The 25,541-nt window shown below is 42.4% G+C and overlaps 1 protein-coding gene across 4 annotated transcripts in view; it reads left to right on the top strand.

Moving 5' to 3' along the window:
• The window catches only part of Jph1 (junctophilin 1), an 81,227-nt gene extending 56,644 nt beyond the window's left edge, over positions 1 to 24,583 (top strand). Inside the window, exons 3-6 of one of the 4 annotated variants that reach the window (XM_075971443.1) lie at positions 463 to 581; positions 15,402 to 16,039; positions 22,484 to 22,579; positions 23,140 to 24,583. In XM_075971443.1, the coding sequence (XP_075827558.1) occupies positions 463 to 581; positions 15,402 to 16,039; positions 22,484 to 22,564 (838 nt within the window). In that variant the 3' untranslated portion in view covers positions 22,565 to 22,579; positions 23,140 to 24,583. Of the gene's footprint in view, positions 1 to 462; positions 582 to 15,401; positions 16,040 to 22,483; positions 22,580 to 22,734 lie in introns of all 4 variants that reach the window. The other 3 variants (XM_075971442.1, XM_075971440.1, XM_075971444.1) reach the window with 3 other exon arrangements.
• The last annotated feature ends 958 nt before the right edge of the window (positions 24,584 to 25,541 follow it).

Here is a 25,541-nt window from a genome sequence, read left to right as displayed (position 1 = left end):
CAGCAAGCACCGATGTTGCTTTCTTCCACTGGTCAAGTTCCTTAGTCGAATTCTTACTTAATTCTGCCAGTGGAATTTGGTCGGTGAGCATAGGCTAATTCATATGATCAAATCCTACTCTCCATAATGGGTTGTTTTTTGAAATTGGGAGAGTGTGATGCAAAATCAGCAGAGGAGTTGGTCCAGTGAGCTCTGACAGACAGACAGACAGAGTGTCCAACCGTAGAGACCTTACTCACAATTGCCTTTTCCCTAGAGGAAGGACTGCAGCCATCCACAGGCGGGTTCATCTGTGATGTGGCTGTTGCCGAGGTCTCAGAGCGTTGTGACGCTAACCATTGCTATTCCAGGTGATGAGTCATGATCATAATGACCATGTCTGTCCCTACACCATGGTTTGCCTGCCCACGGGGCGTTAATACAGGGCGTTCTCTACTCACTAGCCTTTGTGTGCTCCTGTAGGACTGCACATGCCAGAGCGAAAGCTGACGCTGCTGACCAGGCTGCCCTGGCTGCCCGCCAGGAGTGCGACATTGCCAGAGCCGTGGCCAGAGAATTGTCGCCTGATTTCTACCAGCCAGGTAAATCGTGTTTCCTTCCTTTGCTGGAGCAGTTGGGGCATGAGCTTTCCCTTTCCTTTCCTTTATGTATGTATGTATTTATTTATATCACTGAGAACTTCATGAGCGAGACCTCTACTTCACTCCTGCCCTCCCCCCAACTCCTCCTGTTTCTCCTCCAAAATTCACGACCTATTCAATTATTATTGTTGTACATGTATAAATGTGTGTTACATAGATGTACACGTGCATATTTATAACCTATTGGGTCTGTTTGGCTTTGCTTGTTTGTCCAGGGCTTAACCACTTGGGACTGGACAACCTGTATGGGAGCTCACCCATGTAGGAAACTGATTCTCCCCAATCTCAGCAGCCATTGACCTCATCTAGGTCCCTCTTTATCTAGGTCTGGGTCCACGTGGAATGGCCCCTGTCCCTGTTAGCATGTCAATTTCTGTTGTCATCATGATGGTCTCGTTTATTATAGTTCATGGGTGCATTCACCTTATGTATGTAGGTGTTATGTGTCTAGGGACCGCTCTCTAGCAGCGGACATCCTGGGTGTCCAGCTCTTAAAACCTTTCCAGATTCTCTTTTGAGATCTTTTTTCAACAACTGTGTTTGGGCATCCCCAGTCACTTATTCTCTACATTGTGACCAGTTGTAGACCTCTGGAATGGTCTCTACCTGTTTCCAAAAGGAGCTGTTTTCATGAGGAGTGAGAGTTACATTGCCTTTGGGAATACTGATGAGGATTTGCAGCGTGGCTAGGAATTACGCTAGGTTAGTGGGAGGCTAGTAACATTCTCTTACCCTGTCATCTCCTTTGATGAGGGGTAGACACTACACTTAGCCAGGAAAGGGTGGCCTGTGCACCAGAAGTTCAGTTGTTTTCTTGATCTTAACTGCTCTGACTGGGAAACATGAAATCTCAGTTTTAATTTGTATTCTTCTATTTGCTAAGGATGGAGAACGTGTGTTGAGATTCTTTAACCATTTTTGTTTCTTCTCTGGGAAAACTGTGTTCAGATCTGTAGCCTATGTTTTAACTGCGTTTATCTTTTAGATTCATTGATTTTTTTTTATATATTCTGGATATTCTATCAACTATGCCTTCTATCAGATGAATAGTTGACAAAAATTCTCCACCACTCTATGGACTTCTTTACTTGGTTGTCTCCTTTGTGGTACAAAAGCGTTTTAGTTTCACGAGGTCCCATTTTTCAATTGTTGGCCTTAAAGCCTGAGCAAATGAAATCCTATTCAGAAAATTCCTACCCTGTGTCTTGTGGGCACTCCCTGTGTTTTCTTCTAGCAGTTCAGTGTTTCAGGTTTCACACTGAGGCCTTTGATCTATTTGGAGTTGATTTTTCTGAATGTTAATAATGAACGGGCCTGATGCATTCTTCGACATGTGGACACCCAGTTTCCCTACCATCATTTTGAAGATGCTGGAGGTTTATTTTTGGTTTTCTGATGTTGTTTTATTTGTTTGTTTGTTTGTTTGTCGTTTTGAAATATCAAATGACTATTGCTGTGCACTCATTTGGGTTTTCTGTTTTGTTCCATTGGCCAACTTGTCTGTTTTGGTGACATTGCCTTGCTGCTTTTATTACCATGGTTCTGTAAAATATCTTGAAATTTAGAATAATAATTCTAGAACTGTTCTTTTTGTTCTGGATCACTCTGGCTATCTGGACTCTTTTGTTCTGTATAAATTTTAGGATAATATTTTTTTTATTTCTCTGAAGAATGTTGTAGGAATTTTGATTGGGAATCCATTGAATCTATAAATTGTTCTTGATAGAAAGAGCCTTTTCACAATATTAATAGTAACAATCTATGAGCATGACAAATCTTTCCATTTTCTAGTATCTTTATTTGAGGGCTTTAATGCAGAGGTCTTTACCATCTTCATTAGGTTTATTCTTATTTTTTATCATAAATAAGAGTTTCTCCAAGATGATCTCCTTTACCATGTTTCTTGTTAGTATATAATTTTTAAGTTAATTTTGTATTCTACCACTTTGCTGAAATTATTGATTATTTCTAGACACTTATTGGTGGATTTTTAGAATGTTTATGTATAAAATATAGTCTATAAGTAGAATTAATTTGACTTCTTTTCCTATTTGTATCCCTTTAACTTGCTTCTCTTATCTTATTGCTACTGTTAGTGTTTCAGGCACTGAAAAGAAGTGGGAAAGATGGACAGCTCTGTCTTATTCCTGATTTTAATGGGATTGCTTCAAATTTTTCTCCATTTAGGATGACATTGGGTGTGGGTTTGTCATAGATAACCTTAATGAAGTTGAGGTATGGTCTCTTTTTTTGCATCTATTGAGATAATTATATGCAGCGTTTCTTTGTTTCGCTTTTGTCTTTATTGACTTATTTGCTGAAACAACTCAGGGATAAAGCCTAGTCATGGTATGTAATTTTTTTTGATATATGTCTGAGTGCTTGGACTAACGGCATGTGTCACCACTCCCAGCTTAGGTATGTTCTGATATTTAAATGTGGCACTTAGACATATAAATTTTCCTTGTAGAATTGCATTTAATGTGTCCTGGAGGGTGTGTGTGTGTGTGTGTGTGTGTGTGTGTGTGTGTGTGTGTGTGCTGTGGTTTTATTTTCATGAAATCTGTATACAGATTCCTTTGCTAAGATTGATTATATTATAGTTCAAAAGGATACATGGAATTTTTATGAATTTTTTTTAAGATTTGTGTCCTAGGCTGTGTAATACGTTTTAGAAAAGTTTCTGTGCGCTGATTAGTATACTGTATATTCATTGGTGTTTGGCAGAATATTCTGTACACATATGTTTGGTGTATAGCATCATTCAATTCTGATGTTTCTCTGTTTATTTAGGTAACCTGTCTGTTGCTAACTGACTTAGTGTTGGTCTGGGTCTTTAACTCCAGTAGCATGCTTTTGATGAGGTTGGATTCATTGATGTAAATGGAGACTGCACTTTCATTTCCCAGTCTCTCAGACCCAAATAATCACACAAAAACTATATTAATTACAATAGTTTGGCCAATGGCTCAGGCATATTCCTAGCTAACTCTTACATCTTAAATTAACCCATTTCAATTATTTTATATTTCATCATGAGGCTCATGGTTTGTTATCTCACATCTTGCTTTTTGGGCGGCTACATAGCATCTGCCTGACTCTACCTTCTATCTCCCTGAATTCAGTTCAGTTTTCCTGCTAGCTGTATTCTGCTCTGCCATAAGCCAAAGCTGCTGCTTTATTAACCAATGGTAATAAAACATATTCATAACATACAGAGGGGAATCCTACATCTCATATGTGTTTAGGATTGTGATGTCTTCTTGGCTAATTGTTACCTTAATTAGAATGTAGTGTCCTTCCTTCTTTATCTCTTCTAAGTAGTTTAGTTTGAAGCCATTTGTCAGATATAAGGATGGTGACACCTGCTTGCTTCTTGGTACCATTTGCTTGGGATACTTCGTTCTCTGTTTTCACTCTAAGGTGGTGCCTACCTTCACAGCTAAGATGAGTTTCTTGTAGGCAGCAGAAAGATGGATTTTGTTTCTTAATCCATTCAGCTGACCTGTCTATTGATTGGGTAGTTGAGGGCATTAATATTTAAAGTGTGTGTGTTGGCTGCAATCATTTTGCTTGGTTGCTGGGTTTGTATGTATTCTTAGTTCTTAGTCGTTTTTATTGTGTTTCAGTAGTTATTAGTTCATTCTTTGGTCTCTTGGCTGTGCTTATTCCTCTCTTGAGTCTGAAATATTGCTCCCAATATTGTCTTTATGGCTGGTTCGATGGACATGGATTCTTTTAATCTTTATATCATGATTTTTTTTCTCTCTCAGCTATGGCTGATAGCTTTGCTTGGTACAGTAGTCTAGGTTGACAGCCTTGTTATTTTAGAACTTGGAGTAATTGCTCTAGGCTCAAAGTATGCATTAAGAAACCAGCTATTGTCCTTTATATGTGACTTGTCCTTTCTCCCTTGCAGCCGTTAGTGCTCATCCTTCGTTCTGTGTGCCTAGTTTTATGACCGTGATAAGATGTGGGGAGTTCCTTTCCTGGTCCTGATAGGTTGGTGTTCTGTGTGCTTTTTGAAAGGAACAGCATCAGCTCAGGACCCCCAGACCAAGTTCTCAGAACAAAGGGGATTTATTTGCACCATGGGAATGAAGGGCAGGAAATAGGAGAAAAATACAGGAGATAGTAGACAAAGAGAAGAGGGAGGAAACAAGGGAGAGAGGCAGGCGTATTTGTCCCGGACGGACAAAGGACTGCCTCTGGGTAGAGAGGAGGCAGACATGACACATAAGAAAATGGCAGCTTAGCCAGCCTGGTCTACAAGAGCTAGTTCCAGGACAGGCTCCAAAGCTACAGAGAAACCCTGTCTCGAAAAATAAGAAAGAAAGAAAATGGTTTATAAAGGCAAAATGGGAAATCTCATGTTAGGATAAGGTGTTTAATTTTAATTGGAAATGTTAATTAGATGAGCCAAAGGAGGCTCCTGATTGCTAAATTTTAATACTTTGATAGCAGGACCTTGGTAGTCAGCCTCAGAAGGAGGAAGTGACCAAATAAGGGACTAGACTTTGGTGGCTAGCTTTAGGAATGTCATCTAATGGGTTTTAGCAAGGTAGAGGGAGTAAGGGAGAAAGAGCAAGGCCTGCCAGGGCCATTCTCAGCTGACCAGAGTCTCTTCACTTCTTATGTCTAGCTGGATTGTCTTTCCTTGATTCCTTGATTTGGAGATACTCTAGTCTGTGATTTTGTTGAAAATCTGATCTGTGCCACTGACCTGGGATTCTTCTTCAACTCTGCCTATAATTAGAAAGTTTGACTTTTTCATGGTATCCCACAGTTTCTGCATGTTTAATTGTTTTTTTTAATTTTTCATATTTCTTGCCTGTACATTCTAAATTCTCTACTTCATCCTCCCATCCCAATATTTTTTCTATTGAGCTCTTCTTCTTGGGAGTCTTTGCCTCTGAGTTTTCTCATTGGACTATTGAGTGTTTCAATCCCACCGTCATTTCAGCTTGTGTTCTCATCAACATTTCTATTTCTTTATAGAATTCAATTTTTAAATCCTAGGTTGTCTTTGTCATCTCATTTGGCCATATGCTGTGTTTTTGGACCTCACTCAGGCAGTTATTGGTATTCTCACTAACTTTGTTGAGCCATTTGTTTGCGTCTTAAACTCCTTGAATGATTTGATGAAGTTTAAGATTGTTCTTTTAAGTTCTGTGTCTTGGGTATCGTCTGAGTGATTCCCACTGGAGATCCGGCCTAGTGGTAGGCTTGGGGACACACACCCAGTGTTGCTCTTCCAGGTTGTTTGTGTTTTCACCATATGACCTGGGTGCGTGGGTTTCCTTTGTTGGCTGTGAGTCTGGTGATGCTTCATGCTACGCTTCTCAGACCATACAGCTAACGCAAGGCCTGTGGTTTGGGAATGGTGCAGGCTGGTCATGTTACAGAGACTTAACATGCTTAACCCTTGAATAAATGTGTGACCCAGGCCTGGACTGGATATAGTGCAGGCATACTAGTGTCTGGGGGACTCATCAGACTGATCGGCACACAGGATGTGTGACTGGGCCGAGCCTGGGGTGGAGACAGCACAGGTGTGTTGTAAGGAGGCTGCTTGTTTGTTTCCCAGCCACCCGGCAGCTCAGCCCTGAAATAATCGTACAGAAACTATATTATTTAAATCACTGCTTGGCTCATTAGCTCTAGCTTCTTATTGGCTAACTCTTACATCTTAATTTAACCCATCTCCATTAGTCTGTGCATCACCATGAGGTCGTGGCCTACCAGCAAAGTTTCAGCACATCTTTCTCCTGTGGCATCTCCATGGCTTCTTCCTGACTCTGTCTTCTTCCTCCCAGCATTCAGTTTAGTTTTCTCCACCTAGCTAAGTTCTGCCCTGCTATAGGTCCAAAGCAGTTTCTTTACTCATTATTGGTAATTACAGCATACAAAGGGGAATCCCACATTACAGGAGGGAGTGACCAGAATGGGTATTGGAGAGGTTGTGGGCAGGCTAGAGTTCCGTGAACTCACCAGCTTGAGCAAGGCCAGGAGGTTGGGACAACTGGAGGGGAAGAGGAGGGAAGGGAAGTACAGGTAGTCCACCTCCAGATGTCATACAGTGTTTAGCACAGAATGTGTGAACAAAGGGCCCCTGGGAGCAGTCAGGACCGGGATGGATGAATCCCAAAAAAAGGAAGATGCTGCCCTACCAGAGCAACTAGAATGGAAGAGGAAGGAGCAAGGAGAGGCCCACTAGTGTGATCAGGCCTGTGCCACGTGCAGCATGCACAGGGCCCCTGGGAGCAATCGGCGCAGAATCTTTTCCTTTAAAGATCAGTGGGGTTTTGTTGTCGTTGTTGTTTATTTGTTTTAATCTCGGCAATTCTAAAGAATAAGTGGGAGAAAACAGGAGGTTACCTGAGGCTGAATTAATGCTTTGCAGGCTCCGTGAGAGACTCTTTCTCCAAAACTAAGGAGTGAAGATGAGTTGAGGAAGACGCCAGGATATCAGTCTCTAGTCTCAACACACATGAGCACAAATGTGCTTGCACACACACCCGGTGCCCACAGAGAGGAAAGGAACGGCAAGGAGGGTGGAGAGAAGAAGAAACCCAGTAAAGTGCCAGGTTTAGAATACCGCTCTGGAGAGGTGTCCCACAGGTTTGCTGAGATGTAAGTGTCTCTGCAGAGTGACTTCTTCAAGAGTGATAATGGGTGTTTTCTTTTACGTGCGTTTGTTTAAAAACAGTTAATACGTATGTATATTTTACTAAGAAAGGGACTTTTTACATATTTTGAAGTGACTGCTGATGAATAAATTCCCTCTATCCTGGTTTCTAAGGACTTTGGTGAATTAGCTGTTCCAGGGTGTGAAACCCACAGGAAGAATTCAGCAAGCCATGCCACCATCTGGAGAAGCTAGACACTCAGGAGACCATGGGCTTGGATTGCTTTGCAAGCAAATAAACTCCCCATTGTTGTCTGCAGACGCTGATTCTTGGGCCTGCTGTTAATTCCGCTGCGGAGCGGGGTCCCTCTAGACTTCTCTTAGGTGTTACCAAGTGGTAAATGATACTGAAGGCCGTCTCGGTTTCCCAGACTGAATGCTTTACAAAGCCTTTGTACAGTGAAAAAGCATTTGAGGGAAAAGAAATATTGTGGGAAAATGTAATTCCACCCTTCTTTAGTTCAAGGAGATTCATATAGGCAAGTTGTTCATCAATAATGAGAACATCCTAGTACCCTGAGATAACAGTGAGCCTCTTTGAGACCAGAGCTAAGGGGAAACTGCAATACCCTTTGACCCACAGCCAACACTTCCTTCAGCAGCTGTATAGAAGGCCTGTTCTGTGCTGGGTGTTATGGATCTTCTCAAGGGAACATAACTCAGGCTTTCCAATCTGCATTTACAGGGTGATCAAATCAAATAGGCATTTGCAAAAAGACTTTTAATGCCTCTTCTAAGCCTGCCCACTTAATTTGCCCATCTCAGATACACATATCACCATTGTTTGGGAGGCGTATGCTGCAGCCCTTGGAAGAACGGTGTCTGGTAGCTTACATTTTGAATGTTTTCACGGCAAATTACTTACTTTGAGGAGCTGGCAGTATTTTCATCATTGTTAAATCTCACAGCTTTAGTTCAGAAATCTAGTATTATGTACCTCAATTAAACTGCAAGATAAAAACGGACTTGTATAGGGATATTAAATTCTCAAAGGGCTAAGTTCTAACTCCCAAATCACCCTATTAGATGTGTGCTGCATACACATGGAGAAACCTAAATTAGAATCAGTGTGAAAGAATAGTGATTAACCCGATAAGAATTTGGGAAGAACTTGGCCCTCTAAAGGCTTAATTTGCAAATGAGCCATAATATTGCTGAAAACAGTCAGGAGGCCTCAGTGGTAGTACAATTTTAAGGAGCTCCCTGTAGCATGGCTGGGTGTATGAAAACATCTAAAGAATCAGTCAGCATAGGCAGTATAGAAGCAGATTGAGTCACAGAGGCAAACACTGGATTATCCATCCAGACCCTGTCTAGAGCCTGGGCCAGAGCTTGAACTAGTACAACTGCTTTGACAAGGATGTTTTGATTATGGGGCAGAAGGCAGGTAACCATAGCCAAGAGGCAGGTATCTGCTCCACTGGCTTCATTGTTCTCCTTGAGGGAATAGATGTATCAGGCTAGCTCACCTGATGCCATTACAATCAATTCTCATATTTTGTATCGATAAGATTCTGTCATCACCTATTGCTCATCCTGATTTCACAATGACTAGGAAGTAATGAAGCTCTGCCCTCAGGAATGACATTTACTGGTGGTATCAATAGTCGCGTAGCTTATGTGACCTTCATACTCCCTACTGTAAATGAACGAGTTGGCCTTACAGTGTGGCATATCATAAAGGGAGTCAGTCTGCTCCAAGGATTCAGTGTGCTAAGAATTCAAGTTCCTAAATCAGGAGGGTTGTGCTATGACTCTTAAGGGTGATCAGGAAGAAGCAGAAGAGACCAGAGACTGGGGACAACTGAGAAGCTGTATATGTGGCTCTCTGTTCCCACTATCTGAATTGCTTTAGGTCATGATTGGAGGGGGCGCGTAATATGTGCATGTGTTTGTCAGCATTGGCTAGAGACTGATAGCGGATAGCTCCCCCATCACTCGCCACCTTCTTTTTTGAGACACAGGCTCTCACTGAACCCAGGACTCATAAGCTTGGCAAGACTAGCTGAACAGTAAGCTCCGAGGATCCACCTGTCTCTTCCTTCCCAGTGCTAGGCTCACAGGCCTAACACACCAGTTTTTTATATGGATGTTAGAGATCCGAATTCAGGTTCTTGAACTCATGTCATCTTGAGTCATCTCCACAGCTGCTTCCATAAATACCCTCATCTCATTTATAATTCCAAGTCATTCATATTAAGTAAAGCATAAATTTTTTTGCCTTCATCAGCAAGCCTGAGAAGGAGTTAAATAAATTGAAACACTGTGTGGACTCTTGGGAGAACGTCAGCCTGCTTTCCTAGGTAACATCCTCAACAAGCTTTGTCTCCTTGTGTTGAGTGTGTGTTCACACACAGCACCCCTGATTATTTACAGTGAAAGAGAAGCCTGTGTGTACATGACCGCGTGTTAACTGTGCTTGCATTTCTCATGACTTAGAAGTCAACGTATTCTTCATTATGAAAGGCCCGTACCAGTCACTCACATATTTTGGTTAAGTAAAGAGAGGCACCCAGGAATAGATGGCGTCTGAGCAGCTCACCTTCCAAACCTTAAATCCTAAGTACTTTTTTGTTTTCCCATGAAGACGGGAAACTGAGCAGCCCGCTAGTGGATGTGCAAGTGGTGATCGCCAAGCCTTCGTGTTATCCTGACCACTCACTCCTGCGTGTTCAGTTTCCAAGACGTATCTTGAGTGACAGCTACTTGCAGGGTGTCAGGGTGGACATCCTCGGCTCACCGCTGAGAGCACTGAGTGTGGTCACAGACAGTGCGGTGCTGTTGTCGAGGGGGCTGCAAGGTCCTTTAGGGAAAACAGTGTTCTTCCCACCGGTAATGTCAACTCTTTGGAATCTTCCAGTATGGTCATGTTTTCCTGATTGGCGCCTTGAGAAAATGATTGGTTTCTCTTGAATGATTCCTGTTGCGGCAGCAAAGCTTTTGGCAGGGGCCTTGCCCTTGAAGACATTTGTTTGGGGCTGGTCTTGGTGGTGCTCCTTCTGCTCACAGGCAGCCCAGCGAGGCTCACTTCTAAAGTTCAAACTGGATTCCCTGAGGCCACCATATGCCAGTGTGCCACCTGTGAGGACTCACCTTTTCACGATGGGCGTGGCAGGCTCACGTGAGGAATGCTGTGGACTAGGTGACTTTTCCCTTGAATCCTCAAAGGGGTGAAAATCGCTCAGGACTCATAGATTCTGCCTATAAAAACATGACTGTCTGCCAATTCCCACTGCCAAACTCTCAACATGTATTACAGTTTCCCTCCCTGGCAATAATGGCTGGCCCTGGTCGTGAGCCGCCGCCACTCACCAGCTTGTGTAGCTGGCATTACTCTGTAACACACATCACACAGAGCGGGAAGCAGGCACAGCATGTACTTGCCAAGAGAAAAGAGTCCAGGAGACACCTCTGTCCACCTTATTACATTTACTGTCTTGTTTAAAATGAATTGACTCTTGCTCTGGAAAGATCTAGTTGTGTATCCTCACATTTGGCCAGTTCTCACATGACGGTGCCGTGTTGGAACCGTTTCCCATGTAGATGTAGCCATGTAAGGCGGGCATGATATAGAGGTCTGTTCAATACCCATAATTTTTGCATGCTTTCAGTCACTTATAACTGGAGCATGCAAATCCAAATGTCTATGCTCAGATTTCTGCTTTCCATTGCACTGAGACCTCTGGGATGTCTGATAGACCACGCAAGTGTAGGGACCACTGCGGGACTGCAGCGATGTGTCCCTTGAGCAGTCCTTTCCCAATGCACAAAGCTAGGCAGTTTCAATCTGAGCATTGGCGCCCAATGTGCTTCCCCCATTCTGCTAGTTCGTTGAATGCAGCAGGTTTTCAGCAACACCAGCAGCCCAGGTGATAGACACAGCTCAACATCTCCGAAAAGTTTTAGAGTAGTCTCAAGGGGCCATTCTAGACACACCTTTCCTAGTACTCCCGAGACAGCGGTCTGAAGAAACAGTAGGCAGGCTTCTATAGGGGACAGATGGGACTTGTTTGGTTTCTGGGAGTTAATTCAGGAAGTACACTCAGTGTAGTCCACATTTTGAATTTCACGGTTATTGCAACTTCCTCAACCTAACCTCCTAATAAGATTCATAGGTATCAATTCAGTATAAATGTAAAGAATGTTGCATTTTTTGTTTTTGTTTTTTAAGTGTTTATAAAAAGCATTTGAAAATATGTTCATATTCAAATGTTTTATATGTACGTATATATGTATATATATGTGGATATATGTATATATACATCCATATGTTATGCACACTCAAATTAAAGTATATAACTTTAAGTGTGGTCTTGGACCAGTATTGCTAAATGGGCCAAGTTTCTCCCCCCAATAAACAGTCTCTTGCACCACCCCATCCTCCATGGGGAGTCATTTTGCTAGGATGTATCAGGGAACTCCCTTGTCTACTTCTGATCAGATCAGCTGCTTGTGACACATGGAAGTGTATCAGTGGTCCCTGGGAGAAATCCAGTCCTTAAGGGCAGTGTCACAGCCTCACGCCTTCCAAACGAAGCATGTACTTCTTGACACCTTTACTTCTCAAAGTCGAGTGACTCTTGGTGTTTTCCTTCCATCTTTTAGAATGTGTAACTGATGCTTGCCAGTGTCTCTTGTATCTTCCACTCTTTCTTGTATGTATATGTAAGTTAAATGCTAATAGGCCTTATTATTAAAATAGGCCTTAATTTTTATATCAAGATATTGGCAAGGTTTTTTTTGTAAGTATAAGTTTGTGCTTATCTGTTGGGTTGAAGTCCTAAGTACTTAGTCATTTGTATAATCCGTTCCGTGTTGTGTAGATTAAATTAGAACTGTTGGCTCCAAGAATCTTGACTATTGTAATTATCTTTGCACGGTGCATTCACTACAGTGCCTATAATGGTATGTTCAGGAATGCTATAAAATCGAATCGCAGTGAAGCCCAAGTAAAAACAAGTTTGGTGACACTGAATAGAAGGATGTGGGGTTGGCAATGGGAAAGTAGGTAGGATGCAACAGTCAGGCTGGCTCAGAGCAGAGATCACAGAGGAGGAGGGCCTGTAAAACTACAGATGCAGTAGAATTATAAAAGGTTTCTCCATGCAGGACAAGTACAGGTGAACTTGTAGGGTTTCCAGAAAAGGGCCAGCATTGTGGGTATAGTTCTGCATACAGTGTGAGGCCCTGGGCTCAGTACTCAGCAACTAAAATAAACAAATCAGGAAGCGGGGTGAGTCTGTGGATGGAGAATGGTATTGCTTGTGCCCCGGCTGCTTGTGCTCCCTGTAGAGCAACCGGTACACCAAGGATGAATTCAGAAACAAAGACGTGGCCTTTTGCATGGTTAGTCACCCCGTTTCCTCATTCAGTGAAATGCTTTTCTAGACCAGGAACTTGTTCCCCCTCCCACTTAAATAGGAGAATTAGAACTGCCAGGCATAGTGGCGCACACCTTTGATTCCAGCACTCAGAAAGAGGGGGCAGGCAGGTCTGCATAATGACCTCCAGGCCACCAGGGCTTCATAGTGAGACTGTGTCTCCAACAGAAAAGAAAAGAAGGTAGTTACCAAATTCAAAAAAGAAATCGCAATCATTGGCAAGTTTAGGGATAATTGAAGGCTGAGGGGTGGGTTTATCTTCTGGAGAGTGGAAGTTGAATTGTTCTGACGACTGAATCCATCCGCAAGGGTAAATTCTCAGAAAGTCTCACCAATGTGAGCCCAAAAGTGTCCTGAACAAGGGGGACACCAGTAGACATGCCAAACTGGATGGAGAAAGCCCAGGAGGCCTCACCCCTACACAGAGAACTACAGGTAACTGAAGAAGGCTGGGAGCAGGTCCTCCCCAGGGAAAAGCACTGTGATTGGTTGTTCAGTGCCACAGTCAGCCCTGAAACATAAACACAAGGAACATTATACAGACTTAACAGGTCTCAATCTAACCATATTTAGGGATATATACATACGTGTATGAAATAACAATTGGTGGAAAAAAGAGGCCACGAGTTTGAAGGAGACTAGAGACAGGTATATGGGAAGGTTCAGAGGGAGGAAAAGGAAAGCAGAAATGTTATAATTATAATCTCAAAAAAAAGAAAAAGAAAAAATATTGTTTTATGTGCAGCATTGCGCTTTATCGTAAAGGATCCCAGGAGCTGTGTGACCTGGTTTCTCAGTGGTCCGAGCTGTTTCCACATCAGGAGAATGGGGATAATAGTTACTTCCTATGACTTGGGTGAGGCTTTACATTTCAAGGAAAAACAAAATAAACAAAAAAAACTTTATAAAATAAATAGCAACCATATCACTATGATTTGCTAACTCAGGGAAGAACACGTCAAAGTGTAAATGTGTGAGTGTATTTTAATGATAAGGATAATTGGTCTTCGGCCCCTTTGTGTGTCTTTGCTTGGTTGGGAATGCGATGGGGTTAGATACAGGGAGGGAATGAAAGTGAAGTGTTGACAAGAGCTGGTTGACTCTGGGCAAACCAGGGGCTCTGGTTTCTCTCCTACTAACGTGTGAACGTGTGTCACCTCCCGCCCATTTACGAGAAGATGGCAGGTCTGCTGAGTGTGCCTTTGCCTTCACTTCATGAGATTTAGAGTGCTAGCGCATGTCGTGGTTATGGGAAAGGCCAAGAACTGACACGCTCAGAAGGAAGGCAGCACAGTTGAGAGCTGTCTGGACTCCCTAGCTGCCCCCTCTCTACACCTTCGGCATCAGTAAGCTCTTACAGCCTGTGCCATTATGCCGTACACACAATTATTTCATGGAGTGTTCAATATAAAGAAAAAGTGGAGCCGGGCGGTGGTGGTGCAGACCTTTAATCCCAGCACTCAGGAGGGAGAGGCAGGCAGCACTCTGAGTTAGAGGCCAGCCTGGTCTACAGAGGGAGGGTAGCCAAGGCTACACAGAGAAACCCTGTCTCAAATACCAAAAGAAAGAAAAGAAAGGAGAGAGAGAAAGAGAAAGAGAGAGAGGAAAGGAAGGAAGGAAGGAAGGAAGGAAGGAAGGAAGGAAGGAAGGAAGGAAGGAAGGAAACAATAGTGGGGGCTTGGTTTTTATAAAGTTTGTGTGTGTGTGTTGTGTGTGTGTGTGTGTGTGTGTGTGTGTGTAGACCAGTATCATGTCATCCCTCAGGTACCATGCACCTCCTTTTGGGACAAGGTCTTCCTAGTACCTGGGGCTCACCAGTTAGGCAAAGCCAAGCCTCGGGAGCCAATCTGTCTAACATAACTCTCTGGTGCTGGGACTATAGGTTCACACAACCACACCCAGCTTTTGTGATGTTAGTTCTGATGGCTGAACCTAGGTCTTCATGTTTTTGTAGCAAACACTTTATCTGTTGAGGCATTTCTCTAGTCTCTACTTCCAAAAAATAAATAATTTTGAATTGATTTTTTTAAAAAAAAGTATTATAAATGTTCCTGAAGTATATTTTACAAAATTCTACACAAAACCTGAACCTGTAGAGCCAGAGATGACCATCTTGTCATGGACACTGCTGGTAACATGTCCCTGCTGTGAATGGACTACACGGAAGTTATTCTAAAGAATAAAGGCCGAGCTTGTTCTTGACCAGAAGGTTGCAGTCATGGTTAAAAAATCCTCTCAGCAGGCTCTCCCAGCACAGTGCAGATCCCTTTAGAGTTCCGATCACACAAAAGGAAGCTTATTTCTTTATTCGAGTTCATACTATCTGTATTTTCATTATACCACCTAACTGGGATAAAGAAACTTTGTTGGTTAGAAGTCCTACCAACCTGAGTTCTGCTCGACACCAAGCACCCATGCTCTTCCAGTAAGAAATGATAGCAGTGTTAGAAAAGTCTAAGATGTTTTACCTCTTATGGATGTCAGTAAACTCTAAAATAGTGACAAGTTTTATCTTGAAAGTGCTTTTCAGCAATAATCTTTTCCTTAGACACTGAAAAGTGCTCACACCTTCTAAATACCCTTAAAAGGAGGGTCTTGATCTCCATTAGCAAAACAATAACCATCCAGATTGTAGACCTTTACAACTTACTTTTTTTATCGCCTTCCTTTCCTTTCTCTTCTCATTTCCAGGCCCTGATTATATCAAACAAAGATTTCAGGAGGGGGTAGATGTTAAAGAAAATCCAGAAGAAAAGGTACCAGAAAAGCCGCCATCCCCAAAGGAATCCCCGCATTTTTATCGCAAGGGCACCACACCCCCCAGGTCCCCTGAAGCAAGTCCCAAACAGAGCCACTCCCCCCAGCCTTCCTCCCCAAAACCCATGAAGAAACAAAACCCCGGCTCAGGGGCAAGACCCAGTCAAGAGAAAAGGAGCATGACTGAGGAGCAGGTGACAGCCATTGTCAATAAGCCCTTGATGTCAAAGGCTCCTTCAAAGGAACTCGGAGCAACCAAGTTCTCTGGCCGCCATCATGTCCCCAACCCCAGCAACGGGGAGCTGCACTCTCAGTATCACGGCTACTATGTGAAACTGAACACACCTCAGCATCCTCCAGAAGATGGGGAAAATGACGGTGGAGCCAGCCAGTCTTCCTCAGCATTGGTACACAGGCCGTCGGCTAACAAGTGGAGTCCCCCTAAATCTGTGACAAAATCAGTTGCCAAAGAAAGCAAAGCTGAGCCAAAAGCCAAGAAGTCTGAACTTGCTATACCAAAGAACCCAGCAAGCAGTGATTCCTGCCCTTCTTCAGAAAAAGAAGTCAATTCAGTAAGTCTCGCCAGAGCCCTTCCTTCGGGTGGTTGAGGGAGCAGTGTGGGGTGGGTGGTTTTACATCTTAACAACAGCCGAGGTGACAAAGGTCCACTGGATTGTTAGAGCAGAGTAGAAGATGTTTATAGCTCATGATAGCAGTGTTCTCTGGGCAGGAATCCTGAGCCTACTCAGCCACCCACTGTAGAGAATTCAGATTGGGCCGGCCCAGGATGGTCTCAGGGTTAGCAAGCATTTATGAGCGTGTCTTGGCAAAGTTCATAATCACCTACTCAGTGGCCCCTAGAAGAGAAACATGGCCACTGCCCACAGCCAGTGCCTCTCTGTGTAGCAGCTAGAAGCTCTGAGTCTTCCTTTGGCCCCTTACACAAGAGCATCACTCGCAACCATTGGAAATTCTTATAAATGTGCAGCCTTAGCCTGGTGCTGCAATAAGAACACTTTTCTTCCCAAATAAGAATTTTTTTATAACAGCGTAATTACTTTATAACTTATCTCCGGGTGTAGTATTCCCAGACTCAGCTATCTGATAGTTACTAGTCTTTGTTGATGTGTCTTGGCCAGGTAAGATTCTTTTTTTTTTTTTGACCAGTAAGATTTGTGTTATTGATAAATGACTACTACATGTTTTTGATTTGGTGAGAACTATATGGAGCTGAGATTTTTATCACGTTCTGTAGAATTTATGGGATCTGAATTATTTTAGAATCTTTTTTAAAGTGACTGATTTAAATAAATTGATGTATTAGCTTATTCCTATATGCCTCTGGGTGGTCAGTTTCACTGTGAAATACACAGGAAGTAAGACACGGCCTCTTGATGGGTACTAGCAGTTTCAAAAACATGTATACAACAGTTTGAGCTAGAATCCTGGCCAAGTAGATGATAGATTATAGACTAGCCATCAGTTCCTCAAGTAGATAGATTATAGATTAGCCATCAGTTCCTCAAGTAGATAGATTATAGATTAGCCATCAGTTCCTCAAGTAGATAGATTATAAACTAGCCATCAGTTCCTCAAGTAGATAGATTACAGACTAGCCATCAGTTCCTCAAGTAGATAGATTATAGATTAGCCATCAGTTCCTCAAGTAGATAGATTATAGACTAGCCATCAGTTCCTCAAGTAGATAGATTACAGACTAGCCATCAGTTCCTCAAGTAGATAGATCACAGACTAGCCATCAGTTCCTCAAGTAGATAGATTATAGATTAGCCATCAGTTTCTCAGTTTCTCCAGTAGATAGATTATAGACTAGTCATCAGTTTTTCAGTTGTGTTCCATTTGTTCATAGGGTTAAAAAATTAAAATTCACCTTTCAAATTAACTTATATTAATTTTTGCTAATATATATATAATATTGATTTTTTTTCATTCTTCACTTTTTCATTAGTTAAATATAATCAGATCGAGCTAGACTAATAACTTCCTAAGAGTCAAGTTCTGTGGAAATAAATGGCTTTTAAGACAGACCAATGTAAGACATTTGAGTATTTAGCAAGCATTTGTTTTTTAAAAATGTTCGAACAGTGATACACTTCATTATCTGATTGTATAATTCTACCACTGCTGATTTATCGCATGAAACAATGACTTCTCTACATGCAACATGAATATTAATGAATTAGGCTTCCTGGATAGATATACCATTTGCCTGATTAGCAAGGGGCAAATCGGAACAGTGTCATTTCATTAATGTTACATCTTTGCCTGTCCAGTAGGGCATTTAATTTCTCAAATGCCACAGCGGAAGCATGTGCCCAACATCCCCCTCATCAATCTGTGATGGGGAAAAAGTATTGCTACTACCTATAAAACTTCCTCTATAGCAGTGCTGTGTGTTTGTAAATGCGCTCCCACTGTATTTAGAAGGAGCATAGGTTTTACTAATGTGTTGAATCTACTGGTTCATGAAATAAGCCATGCAACGTCCAACTCAGGCTCAGTGATCAAAACCCAAGCTACATACATATGATATGGCCTTAGCAGCCCTGCGTCTCCCTTAAACTGTAGGCTGCCCTGTGAATAACCATCAGATCTGGAAGGCAGGATGGACTTGGCCCTCGGTGTGAAAATGCTGCCTTCCGAATAGCATCCGGAAGCTGTCCTTCATCTCTAGTGCCAGCCCTCGTCCCTGGAGTTAGGAAGTGATGCATCACTGTTAGAGTCGTCAGTAAATGACCATTGAACCAATGGAGTGCTGCCTACTCTTCTGAGAAACCAAGAGCACTGTACAAGTTCAAAGTTTATACTGAGCAGTTTGAAATTCACAGAAATGCCCACACAAAAGCAGGCATGCAGAGCACACCCATATTAAAGCAGCCAGTACTCTTGGTGAGCAGCTGGGGAAATTGCTATGTTCTTAATGCAGTATTGGGCAGAGTGAATGTTCAAGGGCCATTATTATTATCATTATCAACAACATACTGGCTGAAATATAAATAGTTAATAAATGGTTCAGTACATTCCATTTCTCCATATTCACCCTGGATGTGGATCTAGAAAATGTAGAAAATCTTCTGGAACATAGACTAATGCTTAGAAGGAATTAATGACTTAACAAACATAGAAAGTAGGAGGTAGTCTCCTGCAGGCGTTGCAGTCCTCCAGGAGAAACTTGTGGCCCCTGCATTGAGCCGGGTATCGTCTCATATTTTACATCCTCTGTTTTATTTTCCTAACTGCCTGAAGGTTTCGTCTGATCTGTGCTTAGCGTCTGTGCTGCTGCTGCTGCACCTGGCGCAGTCAGTCTGGGCAAACAGGACTGAGCTTCTCTTCATTCTGCTATTTTAAGCCACCACTGGCCACCACAGCCATATTGATGGGACTTCACTGTAAAGCTTTTCACCCAGTGTCCTGCCTAAGGTGTCTGGAGAAAACCAAGGTCGCGGCTTGGTAGCTGCTACTTAAACACATCATACTAGGTTTTCGTTTTCACCCGGCTGCTGCTGCTAGAGTCTCCATTGCTGGTCTACGCTCATCTTCGCTGAGTCAGCTTTTAAAATTGCTTCCTAAGTAGAGCTCTATTGGTAGGCTAACTATGCCTGAGTATTAGTGCATACACAGGAAAAAATATGTGTGTGTTCAGTAGGAAATACAAATGTATTTTTCATTCTAGATAAAGCATTCATTCTTATTCTCTGATGCCAAATTACAAGTACAATGCGATGTGGGCCAAACTTTGAAGAAAAATAGTAAATAAGTTGCTAAATTCCACCAAAGACAGTTTGTCTACAAATGCCGAATACTAATCAATTCAGAAGAGTTCATGGAAACTCACAGCCCCTTACCAGGATTTGTGAACTGGGAGTTAAAGATGTGTGCACAGCTTCAGTTTGTTTTGTTTTTCCTATTACTGGGACCGAGCATCGAGCCTAAGGCCTTCCTTGGACATACAGGCTAGGTAGGAATTCTGCCCTGCATTACACACCCAGCCCTGTCTTCAGCTTTTGATGCTGGTTTCAAAGGCACTCTGATTCTGTTTGTACTGGGTCCTCTTTAGATCCTGAACTCCATACTGTTTTGTTCTAACCCAATAAACTTTTCTCCACCTTCATGCACCCACTATCTGTGAGAGGAATTAAATGTACTCGCCCAAAATTGAAGCAATCCCAAGTTGTCTGCACACTTAAGAACACAGTCTAATCAAAGCATATAGTAGCCATAACATTTCTGTATTGTTTGTGCTCAAATGGGATACTGGGAGATTGCCTCCAGTATTTTGAGCTCTTAAGAGTGTCTATCTCTTAAGCTTGTCCTGCTTGAGAAGTTGCATAGAATAGAACTCTTTTACTGCAGCCAGCCTCACTCCGTAGCCCAGCCTAGCATTGAGCTGATGCGTTTCTCCTGCGTCAGCCTTCCAAGTGCTAAGATTTCAAGCACAAACCATCATGCCTGGCTCACCTGTTGATTGAGTAGCTGGAAGTTAGGAAGATTTTCTTCCTCTGAGAGCTGTGGGGTATAGAGGGAAATGTTGCACAGAAGAACGTCATTAGAAGTTGTTTTTTAAACTAAGGCCTGAGCTTTAGCAGGGTTAGAGAAAAACAGCCTAAATTACCCAAGTGAACAGCCTGACATTTACTTCTGGCTCTAAAGAATCCTTGGTTCATAAATAGTCTGTAAATATTCTAATACACTTATCCTCCTGAAGCCCTCTAGAATGGAACTAATAATCTCATGTGAAGAATAAATAAAAACTAAGTGATAATCTACTTAGAGATGCTTAGTCTACTGCTTGGCATTTAACTCTGTTTTTCTTCCATCTACTTGGGTCTTAAGAAGGGGGAATGACTTCTTCCTCGCAGTCCCTCCCTCACAAGGCCCTGTTTTCAGTCCCCACATACTTTACTAGCAATTCATTTGTTTTTTAATGCAGGGAGGTCACCTGTTTTGTTCCACATCCAGACCACCCACACCTAGAGAGGTACAGGGAGGTTGTGGGTTCTCCTTAAGCACTGGCTGCGTGGGTGAAGAGGACACCCCAAGAGCCAGGCATTAGAACACAGTGAGGACCAAGTCAAAGCCCTTGATACTGTGGTGTTGAGTCTAGGTGGGACAGGAACAGTGCCACAACAGATGGCAGCAGAATGTGACACCGGGCACCCTGACCTCCCCCAGAGAGCCGTGGCCATGAGCACAGGGTAGGGATGTCCTTCAGTCAGTGATGGGTGACCTAAGCTAAGCTCTGGCCTGGAAGATGAACATTTGCCCAGACTTCCTAACTAACTGTTCAATCCTGTCGTCAGAAAAGGCACATTTGACGCCCCTGTAACCTTGTCTCAATAGAAACGGATTTGTTGCACAAAGTGTAACTGCTTCCTTTTGTGTAAACTTAATTAGAACCATTCATTTTGACTTAGAGAGATGGCTCAGCAGTTCTTGCAGAAGACAGGGGTTCAGTTACTAGCACCCACATGGCAGCATATAACACCAGTAGATCCAATGCCCCCTTAGGGCATCTACAGGCTGAGCACACACATGGGCAGAGGAGGTGGCATGGAGGTCCTTGGGAAGTCAGGAGTGTGAAACACTCAGGGTTGTCTCTTTAGTGGAGAGGTGTATGCACGGTTTTCTGCCCGGGGGCTGAGAATGGATATGACTGGTACCATTTGCACTATCTTGAGTGGCTGCAGCCACACTGGATCCTCCCCCCAGACACTTACCCTAAGCCTTTCTTCTCAGTTCATCTACTGAAACCATCGTTTATGGTTGCAGAAAGAGTTTTTCAATGTGGTTAAGTCTTAAGCTTTGTTGTGCATACAAGATTGAGTTCATTATCATCAGGAAACTCTTTTCCAAATTGTACTGTTCTTAAATATTCCTAAAATAAACTACTCAAGGTCAGACTCTCAACGTTTGAACTACCACCGGCTGCTGAATCCTGTGGAACCAGAGTGGTACTGTTTCTAGTAATATTTATTGAGATAGGACTCTCCTGTTGGGTTAAGTATACTCAGTTCTACAGTGATTTGGTTATGAGTCAAGAAACAAAGAGTTAGACGTGGAAAAATAGCTTCTGAAGGTTGAAGTGTTCAACTTCTCATTTGTGGTTTTAAAGGAGGGAGTAGGACCCGGAGGACGTTCTGGAAAAAAAAATCAAGAGCTAAGAAAACTTCACTGAGGGCTGAGCCTGTAACTCCTTTAGTTATTTAATTTTCCTATCATGGCAAAGTTCTGGGTTCAGTCCCCAGCACCACATAAACCAGGCATGGTGATACACACCTGATCCCAGCACAGCGGGATGTATAGACAGGAGGATCATCATGTCATCTTCAGCTACATCGTGAATTCAAGGCCAGGCTAGGATACACAAGTCCTCTAAAAAACAAATACACCTCTCTTGAATGTTGTCCTGAATTTTTCCTTGGAGGAATAAATTCTTCCGGTTTTATTATTTTCTAACTGCCTTGATAAGGGACTGCCCTTCTCTTCTGAATCTGCCATACCCACAGGACAGCTGTGCATCTGTGTCCCACGAGCTCCCAGCTCTCCAGCGGCCTTTCCCAATGAGGCCACAATCGTGGGAGATAAGTAGAGTGAGTTATTGCAGAAAAAGAAAATTTGAGATGAGGTCTCTTTGTGTATTCTAGAGCTCACTCTGTGGACTAGACTGACTTCGAATCACAGACCTCTCCCTGCCTCTGCCCCCAGTGCTAAGATTAAAGGTGTGCGCTACCACACCCAGCTTGAAAACACTTTTTTAACCTAGTTCAACTCTAGATTAATTTTAAGGGGAAGCTGTACAGTGAGGCCACCTAAGCGTAGCATTACTGCTTTTAGCTCACACCTTTTTGAAGGGCAGATTGTCTTTCATGCCTTAGTTTCTTCATCCATGCTCATATGCTTATATTTCTGGTACTTGGTTCTAGTAATGGGTTTGGGTAAAAAAGCCATACTGACGTGGAAACACTGAGCTTGTCTTGTTCTGTTTTCTCCTTCAGGGCCCTAATTCCATCATGATTGTCCTGGTTATGCTGTTGAATATCGGGCTGGCCATTCTTTTCGTTCACTTTCTGACTTGATTGGAATTAGGAGAGGTAAGCACGAGCCTTAATTTCTATACAAAATTACAGTAGCGTTGTTTTCTCCGATTCCGATTTACAAGTTTTAGCAGTTGTCTTTCACATTAATGTTACTGTGCCTGAATGTGACTCTGTGGTTATTTAATGCTGTAACTGTTTTGACCCTTCAGTGAAGTCATGACAACTAGTGGAGTTAGCCCACAGTTCTGCCATGGTGTCCTCAGCCCTTTAAACGGCACACCCCAGTCACACTCAGGCAAGGAGGCTTGGGATGGGCTCACCAGAGAGATGACACTTGGAAAATTCAGCCAGAGGACCTGTTCAGTTCCCCCGGGAATGCTTTGTGTCTTTGGGGGTCCTCTGAGAGCTGAAGCACGCAGCCGTGTTGGAGAGCAAAGCTTGATACCGATTCTTTTTTAAAATCTGCTGAAGCAGCCCCATCCGGCGGAGTCCTTGGCATCGGCTACTCCATCTGTCCTAGCAGAGTGTGACTAAACTGGAAATGTATGGACCTGCAATTTTTTTTTGATGGAAGTCAACAGCTGCCTTACTATTTTACCATCTGACGTTTTTAGTAGGGAGCTGGGGAGAGAAGAAGGCCCAAGGAATGCGGTCTGAGGATTGTGTTGCGGTGGGCGTGGTTCCAACGTTCACTCCTATCTCATTAGAAGAAGTAGGTAGCAGCGGCACCCATCACCTGGCAGTCTTCTGCAGTGACCTGCTGCTTGAGCGTCGCCTGGAATGTCCTGGGAGGGAACGTTTCATTTGCTTGTGCACGACTCTGCTCATTTTTTGCTGTATTTTTTTAAATATGTTGTATAGTCATCTTCCACCCGCAGACCTGGCTGGACAAAAACACACAGGTTGCATCTCAAGGAAAAGCAACAACGAAAGACTAGTTAAAGAAAGAGAAAAAAAATAATGTTTATTTTAATAGCAATACATCATTTTCATGTTGTTTATTCTTTCTAAACCAGTACAAGGCTCTTTATCTTTAAAATGTAGTGGTCTGAAGGTATTATCTCTTCCAAAGAAATAATTTATTTTAAGTATTTTCAGCATTGCTGAGGTGAATGGTTGACACCCTCAGGAGGGGCTTCATTTTAAAAGCTGAAAGACAGCAGCATACTAAGAAGTGTAGTTGCATGGATTGCAGTAATCAGCGGTTGAGGGTTCGGTTTCATTGCTGACGTATGTTACAACCAAATAAAATCTTGTCAGTGGCTATGTTGACTCCCATGAAAGTTAAGCAAGATGCTATTATTAGCTCCTCTTCTCTTTCTCCACCCTCCCCGCCTCAAATTTTGGGTGAATGCGTTCAGGTAGATGGTGAAGCTCTGTTAAGTCGCTGCTCCTCGATTTTCTGCCTTCGATACTTTTCAAACCTGTTTTATAGTTTTATTTTAGATATTAAAGATGTAGACGGTTTTGTTTTAAATATTTCTCTCTTGCTGTCCTGTTTTGTTCTGATGTTGATTTTTTTCTATTATATAATTTAGTCAAAAGCATGCTTACCTAGAGAAATCATGTGATCTTTATAAAAAATAATTATTTAAAAAGAAATCAGGGGAGGAAGGGGATGCCTGAGTGTCTTGAAGGTGTTACGTGAGGGGGGACTCTTCCTAGATGTTAGCCATGATGTCATGGTGTCAGCCGAGTCTCCCCTAGCTGCCTTCTCATTGCAGAAGAGACGATGCGACCCCGTGTCAGCACAGGTATGGGCTGCATGCTTCGTCACCTGCAGAGCAGTAACTCAGCGGTGGTTTTCTTTGTCTGCAGAAGTGCAATATATTAAGACTCCTGGGTGTGACCAATATGGATTAAATAAGGCAGAAAGAGAGCAAATGAAAATGATATTACAACTTGTATATTTATTTTTTACATTTTGCTTTGACTTTTAAATTTAGAAAGTCCGTTTTTACTCAAGAACAAACTAAGTCCCTGTGTGGGTTTCCCACTCCCCCTGCTCCTTCCTGACCCCTGTAGCTCTTTATGCTGGGAAGGCTGGTGTTTTTTTTTTTTTAAGAAAATAGAATATTTAATCTTATTAACTGTTTATTTAAATGTGTAATGCTTTGAAAATAATGGGCAACAGAGAACTAAAGGATGTTTATAAGTGAGCATGTTGGCTCCATTTATAAATATATATATGATTTATAAGCTTTTTTAAAACAAAGCTCAAATTGTGGGTATTTTTCTAAAATGTGCACAGCTGTATTTTCCATGAAGGATCTTTCTAATAGGTTGTTATACTGTACTCTACATTTTGGACAGCACACGAAGTCTGCCAATGTACTTAATAAAACATGACTTTGTTTATTTAAAGTTTCTTGCTGTGAAAAAGAACTCCCTACCGGTGAGTTCCTTAATTTATAATCCTTGAAACCAAAATGTATAATGTACAGTTTCCACAACTGTAACTGCTCTAATAAAAATGTTGGTTATTAATAAAGGTGATTGCGTCTTTCATTTGTGAGTAAATTATTGTCTAAAGTATGTGGATTGTTAGTGGTGACGGTATTAAAGAGAGACCTCAGTTGGAGAGGTGGCTTAGCAGGTGATGGCTCTTCCTACCAAGCCTAATGATCCGAGTTCAATCCCAGGCCGACAAGGTTGAAGAAGAGAACAGACTTCCTGACAGTTGTCCTCTATCTCCACACATATGCCAAATAAAGAAATCTCATGAAAATTTACAAAATATATGTGCTGAAAAATTAACAATAGAAGGGGCCCCAAATGTCCAACCCAGCAGTGGGCAGAAGGTAAGCAAGCACACCGCTCCACACTTTAATTCTTCTTTTTTTCTTTTATTGAAAATATATTTTTTCTCACATAATATATCCCGATTATGGTTTCCCTTCCCTCTACTCCCCCATTTCCTCCCCTTCTCTCTCCTCCCCTTTTCTCCCCTCTCATCCAGATCCACCCCCTTTCTGTCTCTCATTAGAACAGAACAGGCTTCTAGGAGATGATATAA

This window comes from Microtus pennsylvanicus, chromosome 5 (assembly GCF_037038515.1).
Source record: "Microtus pennsylvanicus isolate mMicPen1 chromosome 5, mMicPen1.hap1, whole genome shotgun sequence".
NCBI lineage: Eukaryota > Metazoa > Chordata > Mammalia > Rodentia > Cricetidae > Microtus > Microtus pennsylvanicus.
The sequence above is the reverse complement of the archived record's forward strand: the minus strand, read 5'-3'. Positions and strand labels throughout refer to the sequence as shown.